The sequence below is a fragment of the Stegastes partitus genome, unplaced genomic scaffold, assembly GCF_000690725.1.
Source record: "Stegastes partitus isolate 25-593 unplaced genomic scaffold, Stegastes_partitus-1.0.2 Scaffold184, whole genome shotgun sequence".
Classification (NCBI taxonomy): Eukaryota; Metazoa; Chordata; class Actinopteri; family Pomacentridae; genus Stegastes; species Stegastes partitus.
Window position 1 is genome coordinate 413,889 of NW_007577915.1, and position 17,250 is coordinate 431,138.

Sequence of the window (17,250 nt, forward strand, 5' to 3'; positions counted from 1 at the left end):
TATACTGTCACTAGAAACGACTTTGCCTGTCGCTTTAAATGGGCAGTATAAGTAATGGTGACTCGAATTTAATTAATTCATTTAAAATGTATTTCAAGACCTTTACCATCAGTTCACCTACAGAGACTCACACCAGAGACCAGAGTTTATTAGGACATTTTGATTTCAAAATAAAAGGGGAGCATTTGAAAGCGTATTCAACATAACCTGTCAGTATCGTAAATGCAATAATGTTTGGGGTTTTTTTTGCTATATAAAGGGGTTACATAAAACGCTGTTTTGAAACGCCCTTGATGTTTCGTTTTGCTTTGTCTTTTTTAAAAGACATATAATCATCATCAAACACGTCGAATGAAACGCGTGTTTTATTTTGACAGCGCTTCCGGCAACAGAGCGCCTCCGTCGACTCCGCCTTGACTTCGGTACATTGACCCACTTTTCCTGCAAACGGGCTGCTGGTTTGAATGAGCGGCGCGCGGGGAGCCCACCACAGCCTCTCTCGTGCCCTGGACGCGCGCGCCGCACAATGCTGGAAACCAAGTTTGTGTCCGCGCGATGAATCCGCTCAACGAAAGCAGAGCCGAGAGAAGTGCGGAGAATTACATCTTTGCTGTGGGCACTTACAAACTTCTCGCTTTTACCATCGGGACTATTGGAGTATTCGGCTTTTGCAATAACGTGGTCGTCTTGATACTCTACTGCAAATTCAAGAGGCTCCGGACGCCCACCAATTTGTTACTGGTCAACATAAGTTTGAGTGATTTGCTGGTTTCTCTCATCGGGATAAACTTTACGTTCGCTTCGTGCGTCAAAGGCGGATGGATCTGGAGCCAGGCGACATGCGTCTGGGACGGCTTCAGCAACAGCCTCTTTGGTGAGAGAAATAACATTCAATAAAGCATTTATGTCTGCTTACACCTACATTCACTAAAATAATTAAATGCATTCAACAGTTGAACCACGCTGCCCTTAATTGCGTCTCATTATAGGCAAAAACAAAAAAAATAATGGATTAGAGTGTGAGAAAATGCAGCCTAATGTGATGCAAGAAAGAAAGAGACTGTGTAAGGAATTAAATTAGCTTATTATATATAAAATGAATGAAGATGCATCTAAACACATCAGTGAAATGGTGACACACTTTTTCTATCTGCCCACTTTCTCTCAGAAATTGTGTTTCAATGCAGACTGGGTCAAAAACAGCTGACTTGACCCAGTCTGATGAGCTGCTGTACAATCTAACACCCCTGAAGGGATCCACACTGTATTCTGCATTTATCAGCCAGCGCTCTGTGTTGTTGTTGGATGTAAATATCCTGCAGGTCAGAGAAATCCTTTGTCACCTTCAACGCGCCCCTTTGTTAGTGGAACATGACTGTCCATTTATTACCAGTGCGCTCAGCAGTGAAGTGTGAATGAGCACACGGGGTCCCACCTCTGTAGGAATTATAGCTCAGGAGGATGGATGTGTGATAATGAGCTCATTAGAGCGAGCCTTCAAGCCTTTTTGCTGCTTTATCAGCAAACTAAACACAGAGGAGCGCCGGACTCCTCTTCAGTGGTCTTACTGTCCTTTAGCTGACATTGTCTTCCACATGTATGTGAAGAACCTGCTCGGATGCTTTTGTCGGCAGTAGTTGGTGATTTGGTATGCAAATGTGTGAAAGCATAAAAAGTTAGGAATTTGTACCATGTTGTCGAATCGAACGCACAAGGTGATGTTCTGTCATCGCTGATGTGACATTGAGCAGAAAGGATCCTGCTGCTTTGGCCCGTTCTCAGCCGAGGAGGACAAACCTGGCAGATCATGTAGATTTCACTTACACTGAACTCACCTGCTCCTCCCTCCCTCCCTCTCTTCTTTCCTTCATTTCTTGTCATTTCACTTTAAAAATCTCCAAATTTTCTGTGACATTTCTACATGTGAAGGTCACACAGGTGCCATGTCTGAATCCGAACACTACAAACTGAAACTCTATTGATCCCTGCTGAGACTGAGCTCAGTATGGAAATTGAATAGTTCAAAAATAAATCCCATGGCTTTACAGCTATATGTGTCCTCTGGTGTCTCTACGCAAATGTGGCGTCATCTCTGTTCCGTATGTGTTACTCAGTGCAGGTTGGTGACAGTGTGAATGGCACACACACACACACACACACACACACACACACACGTGCTGGAGCGGCTGCAGCGATAAGCCCTGGCAGCTCTTCCTACTGAAACCTTAGCCTGGATGCTGTGGCTCAAACTTCGCCTGAAACAAGTCCCTGGATAATGTGGCCTGCGCCCCCAAGAGATTAATGAATTACAGACGGAGCTGAGAAGTGCACTAGAGGATGTAATTAGACAGAGGTTATGTGAGCGTGTGTGATGTGTATCGATCAAAACTGATGCGGAATCAATTTCAGATCCTGTGCCACGACTCTGGCCGAACAGATGTGCACTTTGACTTCCCAGGCCAATATGAAAGTGTTAAAAAAAAATGATGCACCTAAGAGCTACAACTCTGCACCATTAAAAGCAAACCACTTCAGCCTGTGTGGGAAAAGCAGACTGTGTAATGCAGACGCAGGTCTCAGAGGTGTGTGTGTGTGTGTGTGTGTTGTGTGGGAGTCAAGAGTCTGTGAGTTTTCAAAGCGTCCGCAACAAAATGATTGAATGTGATGCTCAGCTTCAAGATGTTCAGAACTCTGTTTACACAGAACATGATGAAACTTGGTCCAAAGAGACACGGAGTAGCCGCTGACCCAGATCCTGCAGCGAGCGCTCTGCATTACTCAGCATGGTTGTCTCTCTCTCTCTCTCTCTCTCTCTCTCTCTCTCTCTCTCTGCTGCCAGGCATCGTTTCCATCATGACTCTGTCAGCCCTGGCTTATGAGCGTTACATCCGGGTGGTCCATGCCCAGGTGGTGGACTTCCCCTGGGCCTGGCGGGCCATCGCCCACATCTGGCTGTACTCCCTGGCCTGGACGGGGGCGCCTCTGCTCGGGTGGAACCGCTACACCCTGGAGATCCACCAGCTGGGCTGCTCTCTGGACTGGGCGTCAAAGGACCCCAATGACGCCTCCTTCATCCTCTTCTTCCTCCTGGCGTGTTTCTTTGTGCCTGTTGGTATCATGATCTACTGCTATGGGAACATTCTCTACACAGTGCAAATGGTAAGGCATGAAGCTGTGATTCTTTCTGTTGTGTTTGCATATTTGATAAATTGTGAATGAGTCAGACCAATAAACAGAATGAACGACATGGACTTGTGAATGGAGGGTAGCTAATTAACATAGTTTGACTAAAATCTGGGAAGGAAACATTAAAGATGCCTTATTGAAGCATCTTATTATTATTAATGTAAAGGATGATCAAAATTAAACAAAATAAGTTTATACAGCATTATTATTATCATTTCATATAAAGCCATGAACAGTTGAACAATTATCAGATCTTTTGCACTTCAACCAAGACTTCAGCGACTTTACATCAACTGACATTTCAACTTTGCTCATCTCACTACGAGTGAACAGGGAATAATTTTAAATGAATAGATATTTAAATGAAACTACCCCTGCTAATGACTAAAATTAAGACATCTATTTTTTTAATTAAAAGTTTTCTGAATTATTTAAATGAGTTCTCATCCGTCAAAATATGCACAAATTTGCTTTTGTTTCTCGAGCAGAACATTCTTGTTTAGTTTTGTTGTCATGTATTTACTCCAGAGTTTCGGAAATTGCTATCCCAGTACCAGCACAGCAAATGAATAGTCGGCTGTTCGGCTATTTGGGTCCAGCCCTAGGATATTTTACAAAATCATCATGTATTTAACGGAGACTTGAAACCAGTCATTGGGACCATAAACTCAGTAGGACAATATTTATTGAAATAACACATCAAATGAGAGGTTCTAGGTGTGTTCTCGTGGACTTTTACACAATCAGACTTCTTTTTGCAACCAGAGGAGTCGCCCCCTGCTGACTGTTAGAAAGAATGCAGGTTTAAGCCACTTTCATGTTACTTTTCAGACGTGGAGGCTATCCTTTATATACAGTCTATGACTTTAACTGCCACTTCAACTTCTGTCAGCGTTTCCATTCATTACTTCAGCTCACACAGCGTTTCAACTGTTTCAGATGATGTAGGGTAAGTATGACTATAGAGACGCTGTTATAGTATTACTTTCAGCCACAGTCTGGAGAAATACAGACCCTTCTGGGTTTTCATTTTAATGAAACTCCTTGACCTCAACTGGCCAAGTGCTGCCTTTGACTTTTCTTTCATTACAGGCTCTATTATCATAATATTCCTCTGTGCCTCCAGGGCTCGTCCTGTACAGTGGAAATTATCCGGAAGCACCTTGTTTCTTGTGCCAGTGCTGAGCTTTAGAAGTGCAGCCTTAAAGTGTCGCTGATGGTGATAAAGGACAAGTGAGCAGGCTGTGGGGATGAGAGTTGAGCACTTATGTTCATGTTAACGATTCCAGTGACAACATTGGAGATCTTTTTCTGTCTGGGCTGGAAATGAGGGAATCTGTTTGTATCATCAAGCAGATGGTGGCTGCAGTCTTGGAAGAGGACTGCATGTAAGCAAATGTGTAAATGAGAAAAAAAACAGTAATTCATACGAAATGACTCCGATGTCTGTCTGCATCACAATTCCCGTCCTTAAATATGCACAACATTGCAGGAAGTGTGAGCTGCTACTTCCTCAGAGCACCACAAAACTCCCCGAACACCTCAGAGGCCCGGGAGAGCTCATCACACATCGCAGCATCTCTGGAAAAATCTTCAAAGAGTTAGCACTCTGAAACCTACAGAATATTTTTGGTGTCATACAAGAACAGTTTGCCAGAAACATAAATTGCAGATATCTGAAGACCCGGAGAACAATGGAACATGCACAGGAAAATACATTCATAAGAAATAGAAGCATACATTAAAGAAAACAGGCCTTGTGAATTCATGAATAAAAATAGAAGCTTTCAGTGATTCAATCAGCGGCCGCGTTCTGTCTTGAGGGAGCCGAGAAAATAGCCGCATTCTTTATCATCTCGTTGCTTTAGCTGAAGGGTATATCCAATCTACAGTGTCACTCACCCCGTCTGTTGTTGAGGCATTACCTTGTTGTTTCCACAAGCTGTCAGCCATTACCGCGGTGTTATGACCCGGCTCACAAGGGGAAAGAGAAGCAACATGAAAGCAGGTTGATTTAAGCAAATAAAGTTGTTTCTCGCAGGATTGATCGTCTAAGCTTCATAAATAACAACAAAAAGGTCAATCACAAAGGAGAGGAGGCTGATCTGCTTATTTAAAAATGCAATTAAACCAGAAAAGAACATTTTTTCCTTTAAGCAACATACTAATCTGTATGTATAAAGAAAACAAAAATATAAAATGGATTAACTTCCTATCAAAGACTAATTAACAACATATTTGCAGCAGTGTTGCTGCTTCTGAGATGATTGTGTACATGCTGCTACAAAACTGCTGAAATGACCAAACAAACAGGTCAACAAGAGACACAAAGGCAAGATGCTCCCTCCAAATCACAGCCTTCCTAAATGACAACCGAAACTGATTTGATTTGATTGGAGAGCAGGGCCGGGCGTCCGTCCAATCTCGATCTTGGTAATGGCAGTCGTTGTGCAGCATCTCAGCATCAGGGGCCAAGCATGTAATAGGGGCCGCACATTCTGGTCACACAAAAGCTCTCGAGAAGGTTAATCACACCGGGCCGGTGTTGGCCGACGGCGTTACACAAGCTTATGGAAACGACAGAGCGTCGCCTCCGTTTGTTAAAGCTGCTTTTGTTAATGATTTAAAGCAATGCTGTGTGACTTCTGTGCTCAGGAATTTCACTTCTGCTGTCGTTCTTTGTCTTTCTTGGCGTCCATATTTAACAAAAGCTAAAACTAAATTAGCAATTTTTAGTCTTTGAACTTGAGTTACCTCTGAAATACTGCAGAGTTTGACCTTTTTAAGGGTAATTAAAGGATTCATTTCTCATGGAGGAGGCATTACACAAAGACAAGACATGGCTTCAAAGGTTGGGATCCAGTCATACCTGAAAAATACTAAACGATTATTTTGGAATGACATTAAAACATCAGATTAAACACAAGCATCATCGTGGCATCAGATTAAGACACTTCGGGAAATCTGCTGTGACCATAAGCCTCCAGCAACCTTCTGGCCACAAGTGTGTTTACGTCATAGTCTAGTGTCCCCCTCATGATGGCGTCTTCCTCTCCCCTGTTTCTTGCAGCTCCGCTCCATCCAAGACCTCCAGACGGTTCAGATCATCAAGATCTTGCGGTACGAGAAGAAGGTGGCCGTCATGTTTCTCCTGATGATATCCTGCTTCCTGGTGTGTTGGACGCCCTACGCTGTCGTGTCCATGATGGAGGCCTTTGGCAGGAAGAGCATGGTGTCGCCCACAGTGGCCATCATCCCCTCATTCTTCGCCAAGTCCAGCACAGCGTACAACCCTCTCATCTACGTGTTCATGAGCAGAAAGGTTTGTAATCATAAGGTTTTGAAATGCTGTGGTGGGCAGAAATGTAAGAAAGGGAAACTAACTAAGAGAGGGGAGAGGCAGGATTTTTAAATTCTGCCATTTGATATTTGACATAACTCCAGTTTCATCGGTAAACTCCATCTATACTAATGTGTGTTTTCTTGTTTAGTATCCAGTGACTCTCTCTGAGGCTCTCGTTTTGATAAGTCTGTCTTCCTTTCTGTTTGGTTGCTTGGCAGTGTAGACAGTTCTTGCCAGCGCTGGAATAGCAAGTTTTTCTGCAAGATTCCACCAGTGAATCAGGTTTTTCACCAAATTAGGTTGTGGTGTCACGGACTGTGGTGGATCTGCAAAAAGCATTATTTGCAAAGTTTAAACATCACCGAGTGAAATAGAGTTTTGCTGCTGTACTTACTTTTTAACGTAACTAGACGATCACTCAGTCCTCCCCCAAGGCCGATGATTTTTCTCAATTAAGAATAAAAATAAAAAAACAAGTGGTCTGGATCTGTGCCTGGTTGTTTTCGCATAATCCTGTTTACAGACAACCAGACAGTCAAGCAAACAGCAAGGATTAATGCCCTAAATCTCAATGAAGAGTTTCAGTGACAACATACAAAGCAGCTGTGTTGTCACGTGAAAAATTACATCTGTGACTCAAAAGCCGTGATCCGAACCGTGAGCTTTGGGATCTGTTGCACCCCTAATCTGAAGGGACGGGCAAGGGCATCTGCATTTGTGTAGTTGTCTCCTGTCACAGGCTCAAGTCTGATAACAGAGCCAATAGGTGGCTTGAAACGACTTGAAATACAATCTGCCGAAAGGTCATTCTGACATTTTTGCCCTGCGACGCCTACTCCAGCTTCAGCATGTACAGCTGATGTGTTTGTCTCCAGGACTTTCCTGCTGTGTGTAGCTGGTGGTGTTGGGTTCAGCCATCCCTGCTGCTCAGGGTGTCGTCTGGAATACGTTATATGTTTCACTAGAGAGCTGTGAATAGCCACTTTCTGTGTGTTCAGTCGATTTTTTTCCCCCTCCAGTGACCAAATCTGAAGCCAGAATTTAATATGGACAAACAGGGCGAATCAATGGCATCTCAATTAGGGGAGAGGATTTGTGTTCCTTTTGTGCTGCTTCAGTTGATGAAATATTTCACAGCATTTTCACACAAAATTGTACAGAATTCGATTTCACACGGTTACATTTTTTTATAGGATGTTTGTATGTTCCAGCAAGTCCCATTTTTCCAAGCTTTATTATGTGCAGAATGTATTCGTGGTGTTTGTAGGAGTGAAATTGTCACATAGTTTGTTGGCTTAGAAGCTGATATCTTGTGCGTTTGACGGACAAATGAGTGAGGAAAGGGTACTATTTGACCCCAGTGTTAAATACCATCCTCTTATCTTTCTCCTCTGCCTCTCCTCCTACTCATCCTCCCACAGTTCCGCCGCTGTCTGCTGCAGCTGCTCTGTTCGCGGCTCTCCTGGCTGCAGCGCAACCTCAAAGAGCGCCCCCTGGCTCCGGTCGAGCGCCCCATCCGTCCCATCGTGGTGTCCAGCGCATGCGGCAGCAAGGACCGGCCCAAAAAGAGGGTGACCTTTTGTTCCTCGTCCATCGTCTTCATCATCACCAGCGATGACTTCCGCCACCTGGACGTATCCTCCAAGGCTGGAGATTCCACGCAGGTCAATGTCATCCAAGTGAAGCCGTTGTGATCCACATGGACTGGACTTCTCACCCCCCCAACCACTCAGTATGCCTTAGGACCTAACATGCAGTTCCAAGCCAAAATAATTCCTGTCTGACCTCCCTGGATGTTTCTGTGTCCGCACGCAGTTACAGACTTGTTACAGCTTAATGTAAATATCCAACTGTCAGCCCGAGATCTCAACTAAACCTATTTGAGTAGTATGAAAGTGTGACATCCTCGCCTAACATCAGCTGTGGTGATATAAGTACTTAATGATGTAGTTAACAAGTAGTTCTATGTTCCTCACACTTATTTGTCAAATATGCCATACAGTATATGTGACAACTGTAGGACTGTGTTGAGTATTTAAAGGCCAGGTACGGACCCCAGTTTGGATCGACATGTTGATAGCAGATTTGTTTTGGTTGGTACCCAACTGCAAGTGTGAAAAATGGAAAAATAAGCCTTAGTTTCTTAGCCATGAACCATAATCCTCAAACTGACATTACTGTGTATGGATTCAATAAAGAGATCCTATTTTAAGCTACCCACGTTGTGTACCTTATCTCATTTCAATCTAAATATTCAGTGTGACGAGGGCAGTCACTGTGAAATGACATTTGGTGAAATTATGTGTACGAGGACTATGGGAGTGTAATTAGATAAGAGGAGATGAGACTGGGGCCCAGTATGCACCAGTGAGACACACCTTTCATATCCTGTCAGCTATGAATAGACTTGATGAATGGATTTCCCCAGCTGATAAAAACCTTTTCCACTGGGGATGTGGGAGTGAGTGATGGGCTTTTATTTTGTTTTTTTTGTTGGTCTTTTTATCGTTGGACGTTGAAGAGTGACACCACGCATACATCTGTATTTTAAACATGAAACTGCAGCAGACGGCTAGCTTATCTGAGTATAAACACTGGAAAAAGAGGGACAAACCTGGCCGACGTCTGTCCTCACACACAGAAATTGGACTCATATTACCGACATGGTACCTCGCTAGCAACCAACAACAGACGGACACGGTCAGCAGGTAGTTGGTGGAGCATTTTAAAGCTAAATAGATGAATACTTACCTCAGGAATATATCAAACACAGAGGTAACACGAAGTGAAAATTTGACTCGATTTGTCAAAAGTAAGGACGTATAAATACATAAATACATCAGCTAATACAATTGATAAGGCCAAAAAAAACATATTAAAAATAAATAAATACCCAATTTTGCATTAAGTCAGTGTAGTTAAGAGGAACGGAACCAAAACAGAAAAACACTGACAGTAACTATGAGCTGAGGTAACTTTTATTTGATATTCTTGAGTTAAAGAAGCTATGTAAACTCAAATACACGTGACTCTGTGAGCATAACACTGACGTTTTCTTTTCACGGTAACATTCAAAAGGCTACAAAACTCCACCGTTGGGCTCCTACAGTCAAACCTTTATCAGCTGAACACTTCTGAGATGTTATTAAACCTCGTTATCAATCTTTATCGCTGCTTTATGTTCAGACAGTCATTATTACACAACATTAATTTGCCTGCCAGAGCTTTCATTGTGAATTAAACGATTCAATCAAAACCTAATTACCATTCGCACCACCCTCATGTTCACTCCGGCGTTTAGCACTCCAGCCCTTGCGCCTGTCTGTCAGCTCAGGTGGTGGTGCCGCTGCTCAGGGGGTCCTGAGGGCCACGAGCCTGTCCCACATTTTCTCAGCGGGGGTGACGAGCTTGTTGATATCAGGAGGGTTTTTAATGAGCATGTAGGAACCTCCCAAAACAGCTCCTGCAGCACTGAACAGCAGGCCGCGGTTTATCACCTGTGAAGAGACGCATAAAACGCTTATTGCCACGGATTTGGTTTTGCCAGTTCTATTCACACGCTTGCTTTTTTTTCCTCACACTGTCACACAAGGGGTTTGCTCATTTCCATTTGGACTTAGTCTCTCAAAAGGAGTAACAACTGCACAGAAAACACCCATGCTTTAATACTTGAATCTTACATACTACTTCTTTCTATAGGTCTCGTAGGTTTCAGATAATTCTAATGAAAGAAACTGACATGTTGTTGTATGAAGGTTATAGGTTTTGGTGCTATTTCTAAGTAAATGGAAGCAATGTGGCTTCCAGTTGACAGCTGTTGTAACCTATATCAACTATAATGTGTAAATAATTGTGCACAAACCATTAAAAAATAAATATATAAATAAAACACACCATGTCTAAGATCTGTGAAAGAAGAGATCAACAACTGCCACTAATGCAAAACAAAATAATTTCTCAAATAATTACGTCACAACATGATAGAAGAGATGATGGGAGTTAAAGCCGGCGTAGGCAGTATTTATTTATTTACTTTAGTGTCATTGAGGAAATAATCCACACTAGCCTTTCAGTCTATTGTAATTTAAGTGGCCTGAGAGGAATCTAGAGTTCTGCGCCACCTCCTGGCTCTGCTTTCAGGCTTTAGAAAATCTAGCCTGTGATGGGAAGATTTCAGCCAATCACAGGTCTTATCATCCAGAGCAGCTGAGATAGTAAAAAAGAGCAACACAGTCCACGGAGAGAGCAGGATGAGGCGGTGCAATGGGTTAAATAGAAGATTTTCAGGAGTGTAAATTGGGGTTTGAATCCTGGGTGAAGCTGAAAATGAATGTTGACTTTTAGCTTGACTGTCTTTGCACGTTTGAAACACGTCCTTGTCTGGCGGGAGGGGCTTTGAACAAAGAGGGGCACTGAAAGAGCTGCAGGATGGGGACTGTATATGCATCTTTAACTTTAACTATGATTTTTTTTTTCATAAAGGAGGGGGTTGAGGTTTCGTTTCACATATGAGATCCTTTTAAGCAGCATCAAAATGACAGAAATCGAAACGGTGGGAAGGGTGTTGCATGCCAAGTTTATCTTGACTTTTGTTTGTTTGTTTATTTGTTGTTTTTTTGCCTTTTCCAGGTTTCTGCCTACTGCAGCTTTAACGGAGCAGAGCAATCAAAAACAAATGGGTTTCTACCATGAGATCATTTTCAGAGATTCATTTCCACATCGCATTCAGAAAACAAATTGTACAGCCGTGACAGCAGCTCTATGAGGCCGCACTTTTCATTTAAATACCAGCAAACTACGGCTCTCACAGTGACAATATGCTGATGCATAGCAGGTATTATGCTCATTACGTTGCTCACATTTGTCAATGGAATATGCTGCTTCACCAACATCAGTGGAATTCATTCTCTGAGGGATCATGAACTAAATTTAAAGGCAATCCAAGGTATAGCTGTGGAGATATATCAGTCTGAGTTCAATTATGTGGCTCTGGGGTGTTTTAAAATGTTTGATATAATATATAGCACACATATTTGTGTACTCTTCCTGTAATCTGGTTCATTGCTGTTGTCTTCCCCTTAAAACATCCTCTATACACTCGGCAGAGACACAGGTCATCCTGCCCTCTCCGGCTCAGGTCGCTGTTTTTCTATCTCACTGTATTATTATTTTAATAACAGTCACATTGTACTATTTCATCTGCAGCTTCGTACAGTCATTTTTCTCCCCCCTATAAAGGTCATTTCGCCCTTTGCCTACACATCCCTACGGGTTTAAACAATTTACAAGGGAGGCTCTGAAAATCCCCACTGACCCTCTGACCATTAGCGCTGAAGCCATCACCACAGACACTTCCACACAGAGCCAAGGACTAACTGGCTTATCTCCATCCCGACGTGAGAAATCAGAAAACATTTCTCCTCTCCTCAGAGCTGTGTGTTTGTGGTAGAATTAATCAAATGTTTCTCAAAAGGGGGAATTGTTTACCCAGCGAGAGTCGCATACGCCATTCGTGAGCGGCGATGATAATACTGCGACTTCAAAAGAGTCCCAAATTACAATACTCAGATGTTCAAAGGTATGAAAAATCCCTCAAAAAGTAAATTGTATTCAGGAAAAAATGAAAGAGCCTGAGGAAAATAAAAAAAACAAACACTTTTTCTCCAAGTGTATTACTTTGTTTTGCCAGTGCCAGCGCTCCACAGCTTCATGGTATCTAGTCCTTGTGAAGGTGACCTAGAGACAGTGAAGGAGAACAAACAAGAGAGATTTTATGGTAATAGGAACAAAAGGGTGACGTGAGTGCAATCATTGTTTATTAGAGACACACGTACCATTGTGTAAAGTGGAACTATTGTCCTTGGCATGAGGAAGTGGAGGAGGTTATCAACATATTTTTTGAAAAGGAACCATTTGGAGTTGACATGTGCTCGCATCTACAAAACAAAACAACAAATATGTTAGCGGCGTGAACCATCTGTCCTGCAGACTGTAGTGTCAGCAAACAGATCCTTTCACCATCGTACAAACTCCAGACGGTCTCGCTCACTCTTTTGGGCAGAACTGCTGCAGTGAGATTAAGCACAAAGTCAGTTTTAAGATGTGTAAGAATAACGGCAGACCAATTACTGGCTTTTTAAGTGCTTGGCTTTAAACGGAGGGAAGATTGAGAAGCAGCTGTCAGATGTGATTGAGAGTGTAAATATCTACACATAATTGAAGCCTGGAACCTGAGCTGACTTTGAATGACCTTTTCCATACGTCTCACACAGATATTGTATTAATGTTAGTTTAGGGGGAGATCGCTCTGGTGGCTGGTGTTAAACTGGGTTAATTAACAATTAAGCAGGATGTACGGTAATGTGTTGCTGGATTGAGATGAATTGATGAGGTGAGTTAGCGTCGATGTTCAGGAGAGAAAGGGGCCACCTCAGTCATTAACTTGTGTTCATATGTAACAAGCTGCATTTACTGTAGTGCAAAACTTATGCTGTTTATCAATTTTTTGTACCCTCTTCGCTGAAAATTGCAGCTTGATTCTTGCCAAAACACTCTGAGAGTGGGCGAGAGTGAACAAAAGCATTAAAGTTTAAGGACAGAAAACCAAAAATAATGAGTGAATAGACAGTGAGGGGAGTTTGGTGATCATTTTCTGAATGTGAGTTTGTAATTATATGCACAGCTTTTAGTGGACACGCAGTCGTTTGATTTTATCTTAATAAAAAACACTTAATTTTAGCTCTTTAAAGTTTTTTTTTCCCACTGTAATAGAGTGTTTTTATGCTGCGGTATTGCTACTTTGCTTAACACTTCTCCCACCACCGTCCATTTCTTGTGGTACAGTCACACAACGTGCGATCAAAAAGGTTCAGGATGCACGTGTGTGATCTGCGTCACAGTCGTGTGTGTGCAACATGTGAGCAGTAACTGTCACAAGTCTCAAGACTGTGTGACACCATGCTATCAACAGCTGGACCTGTGCTGTTTCCATGACCGCTGGTATTCATCCATTCACATGCTGAGAAGAAAACGTCAATTTCTGTGTCATTCAGATAGCCAACCTTCATGTGGAGGATTATTACTGGTGATGAGAGGTGGTCTGCAGCTTTCACATTAGACGAGCCTGCAGTATCTAAGACTGGGCAATGTGTTTCAGGTTCAATTCAGTTCAGTTCTATTTTACTTATATAGCACCTATTCACAGCATGTGTCATCTCATAGTGCTTGTTATCTTCAAATTTACTAACATCTTTTATCCTCAGTTTGAACCCAACAAGTTAAACCTCCAGAAAATGATCATAACTAAAATTGTTACCCATGTTTATGTGTCAAGTACTTTAGGTTTGTTTGTTGTCCACCTAAATAGCCCTTTAAATAAACCAAAAGGCATGGTGGCTAGAAATATTGCCCTTCCAGTGTCAGCTTTTGGCCCGTACACTCCTGCCAAAACGATCAACCCAATGTAGGCTTGCAAGTGGGTCACGTCTAAGTCTTTCCCACTTTCCCCAAACAAGCACCTGTACTCTAAATTTGTCATCTCAAGATTCTCTTTTTTTGATTGATGGTGTTGTGAAGAGCTCAAACGCTGGACATGGCTGACAGCATGTCTGGTGGGGCCTGGAACCATTTCGATTTTTTGGCCTTTATTTATCAGAGCAGTGGATAAAGACAGGAAAGGTGGGAGAAGAATGGTGAAAGACTTGCAGCAAACTGCCGGGAGTCGATCCCACGACTGATGCTTTGGGGACTAAACCCCCTGTTTGTGGGTCGCCGTCATATCTGGTTGAACTACCAGGACGCCCTGGAAGTATTTTGATGACATTGGCAGCACTAAGTCTGTTGTCTAAGTGGGGACGGACCATAATAACATTTCATTTTTGGAAGGTATGTTTGCTGCTGGATGACAGACAACAAGGCGGGTCAACACTGAGGGTCTCATTCCCATCAGAGGCCTCATAATCAGGGTCCTCCTCAACATCATCCTCTGTCTCAGACACATTGTCCTCTACGTTACTTTAATGAGATGTGACGACACCACATTGATAGAAAACCTTTCCTTAAGTCAAATTCACCCCAAAGAACACTGATGTGTACAACATGTGTACAAAGCACTGAAAACACATCATCATGTTCATGTTATCTTTACCCAGTTGTCCTCATCAAATTAGTTAAAGTCATTAAATATAAAGCCACAAAAAGGATGTCAGTCACTTATTTAGAGACGTTTGAATGGGGTCAAACCGATCCAAAGATAATAGCATGGTTGCCACAGTGAGGTGAAGACGTCACAAATTTTTAACAGAAAACCCAACAATCCACAGTTCAGGTCAGGAGCTTGTTGTTATTGTTGTGCACAGTTCTACCGTAATGTCCTGAATTGTCTAAGAAGAACATTCAGTGCAACGACTTGATCTGTGGCGTGATGGCATGTGGACACTCCGGTGCACTCTGCACCTGGTCTTCACATTTCGGATGAGTTGAGTCGAATGAGCAATACAATCTTTGCTTCCCACCCGCCCTGCTCACTAAATTTGGCTCCCTGTGACTTCTTCATCTTTCCCAAAATGAAATTCAAGTTAAAAAGGTTGTTGTTTTTACACAGGTTAGGTTAGATTTAGAGGACTTCCATGGAGCATTACGAGCACCTGGAGTCCTGTATCACTGCTTCTACAGAGATGCCAACTTTTTGATCGCACTTTGTGGTACGAGGTGGCTCAGTTTTATAGTTGCAATGCTGCATGAAGATGTGTTTGAGGTAAATTCGGAATAATAAATAAATCTAACTTACTTCGATGTAGTTGTACATGGCCAGGTCTGCTATTGCATGGTCATCTGGAACCCTCACTCTGGTGTACTCTTGTAGGACAGCACCTGGGCGGAAACAAAAAGCTCAATAGCAAGACTTTAACATGTATTGTCAGCTCATTGGCTGTGTCTCCTTTAATCTTCGTTCATTTAAAAAGTACTTACTGAAATCCTCATTGAACTGATCCATTATTTCGTCAAAGACAATGCAGTCCTCAAAGCCCTGGAAAGCATGAACGGATGAGTGAGTCTCTGCCTAATTCTCTTCGGCCTTTTCTTCTTCTCTGTTTAGTGTTACTTACGGCGTTCATGCCCTGGCCGTAGAAAGGCACCACGGCGTGGGCTGCGTCACCCATAAGGACACACGTGCCGCCGATGTGATATGGGGAGCATTTGACAGACACCATGGCCTGCGCAGGCAATCGGAAATAATCTCTCCTGAGTGCATCGCTGCAACACACAAGTGGAAACAAAACAATCGCTTTGAGGTATATAATTTGGCAGGTGTGTTTTCCTCTAAACAACAGACTCTGGGTTTCTTCTTGCTACAAAAGCGCCCGTCACATGTGAATATGCTAAAAAACAACCAAGCTCCAAAGTTAAACAGCCAAACTGGGGATTGAAAGCATGAAAGCCCTCAGCTGTTTATGCCTGAGCTCTCTGGATAAAGTCCACCCAGGAGGAAGTGAGTGAATGAAAGTCTCGAGCGTTTTCTACATCACTCCATCACCCGCAACATATGGTTCACCTCAAATTAAAACCTCACTGCAGAAACCCATGTAACAGAAAGTCTGCAATTTCACACTTCACAGATCCCGGCTGTGGATGTGGCTGCAGTCGATGCCATGACGGGGAATGAAAGTGTTTTTGTGGATGGCTTGGCAGGTTGGATGAAGAGATAGTGGCAGAGGAGGAGGGGGAGACGAGAAAGTGGAGAGGGAGGGGAGTGAGAAAGTGGCTTACGCTCCTATTAGTGGTATGGTGTCAGGGAAGTATCTCTGGAAAAACTCAATGACTTCATCTCCTGTGGTGATTTTCTCAAACTCCTCAAAGGGCATGAAGAGGGTGCAGGTAAACGTCTTGTCCTAAAAAAAAGAGAATAAAAGTAATTAAATGTATTTGTTCAAGTACCGTGATTTAGTAAAGAAGAGCCTCTACTCGTGTGCTTTCTACTTCCACTCCACTACATTTCAATGGAAATATCAACTCTGCTGCTTCTATCTGACAGTTTTAATTCATCTCAAGACAAGATTTTGCACAGTTAATAATATAACCGGCTTTTAAATGCCAGACATTGTTAAAGATTAAACCCTTTCGGCTCTGATGTCTCACTAAGAGCAGTTTCTAGTCGGGCTTTTAAATGTCTATGAGTTGTTAACAGTTTCACTAAATACTGATTTTTCCCTCTAAACCTCTCACATTGTTTCATTTTCAACAAATGTTCAAATAATTTCACCCAAAAAAAATCAAAGATAAGAGAAAACATTCAGCTTTCTTTTCGCCCCCACTGATCATCTGACGAGCCCTCGGATGTATTTTCTGTCTCCGTATATAAAACTACTTATAAAGTAGTTCACACCTGCAGCAGCTACAACATGCTGCTGAATGTAATGATGCCATATCAGTCAGAGGAACCAAACCAGTAATCTTACTTAAATAACTACAGTGTGCTACTAATACTAATGTACTTTCACATATGTAGGATTTTTCATGCAGGACTTTTACTTGAAATATAGTATTATTACATTGCTATGTTGCTGCTCTTACTTAAGTATCTGAATGCTTCTTCCATCACATGTGATGCTCCACATGATTAAACTTTTACAACCCATTGTTCCAGTAATAGGATGCTAGCATTATGAAGGTTTTTGTAATATATGTGCTGACAGATTGTCCTTTAGGTCGTATGTGCACTT

At 42.5% G+C, this 17,250-nt stretch overlaps 2 protein-coding genes across 2 annotated transcripts in view; one reads left to right on the forward strand and one right to left on the reverse strand.

Moving 5' to 3' along the window:
- The first annotated feature begins 555 nt into the window (after positions 1-555).
- On the forward strand, positions 556-8,746 carry opn3 (opsin 3). The gene is made up of 4 exons (XM_008280169.1): positions 556-874; positions 2,840-3,159; positions 6,257-6,508; positions 7,951-8,746. Exons 1-4 carry the CDS (start codon positions 556-558, stop codon positions 8,221-8,223), a joined length of 1,164 nt encoding a protein of 387 aa, XP_008278391.1. The 3' UTR covers positions 8,224-8,746.
- Positions 8,747-9,489: 743 nt separating this feature from the next.
- The window catches only part of kmo (kynurenine 3-monooxygenase), a 20,591-nt gene continuing 12,830 nt past the window's right edge, over positions 9,490-17,250 (reverse strand). Inside the window, exons 9-15 of the mRNA XM_008280170.1 lie at positions 16,298-16,419; positions 15,637-15,784; positions 15,500-15,557; positions 15,318-15,400; positions 12,364-12,465; positions 12,206-12,265; positions 9,490-10,026 (exon numbers count right to left, since the gene is read on the reverse strand). Of these exons, the coding sequence (XP_008278392.1) occupies positions 9,880-10,026; positions 12,206-12,265; positions 12,364-12,465; positions 15,318-15,400; positions 15,500-15,557; positions 15,637-15,784; positions 16,298-16,419 (720 nt within the window). The 3' untranslated portion in view covers positions 9,490-9,879. The remainder of the gene's footprint in view (positions 10,027-12,205; positions 12,266-12,363; positions 12,466-15,317; positions 15,401-15,499; positions 15,558-15,636; positions 15,785-16,297; positions 16,420-17,250) is intronic.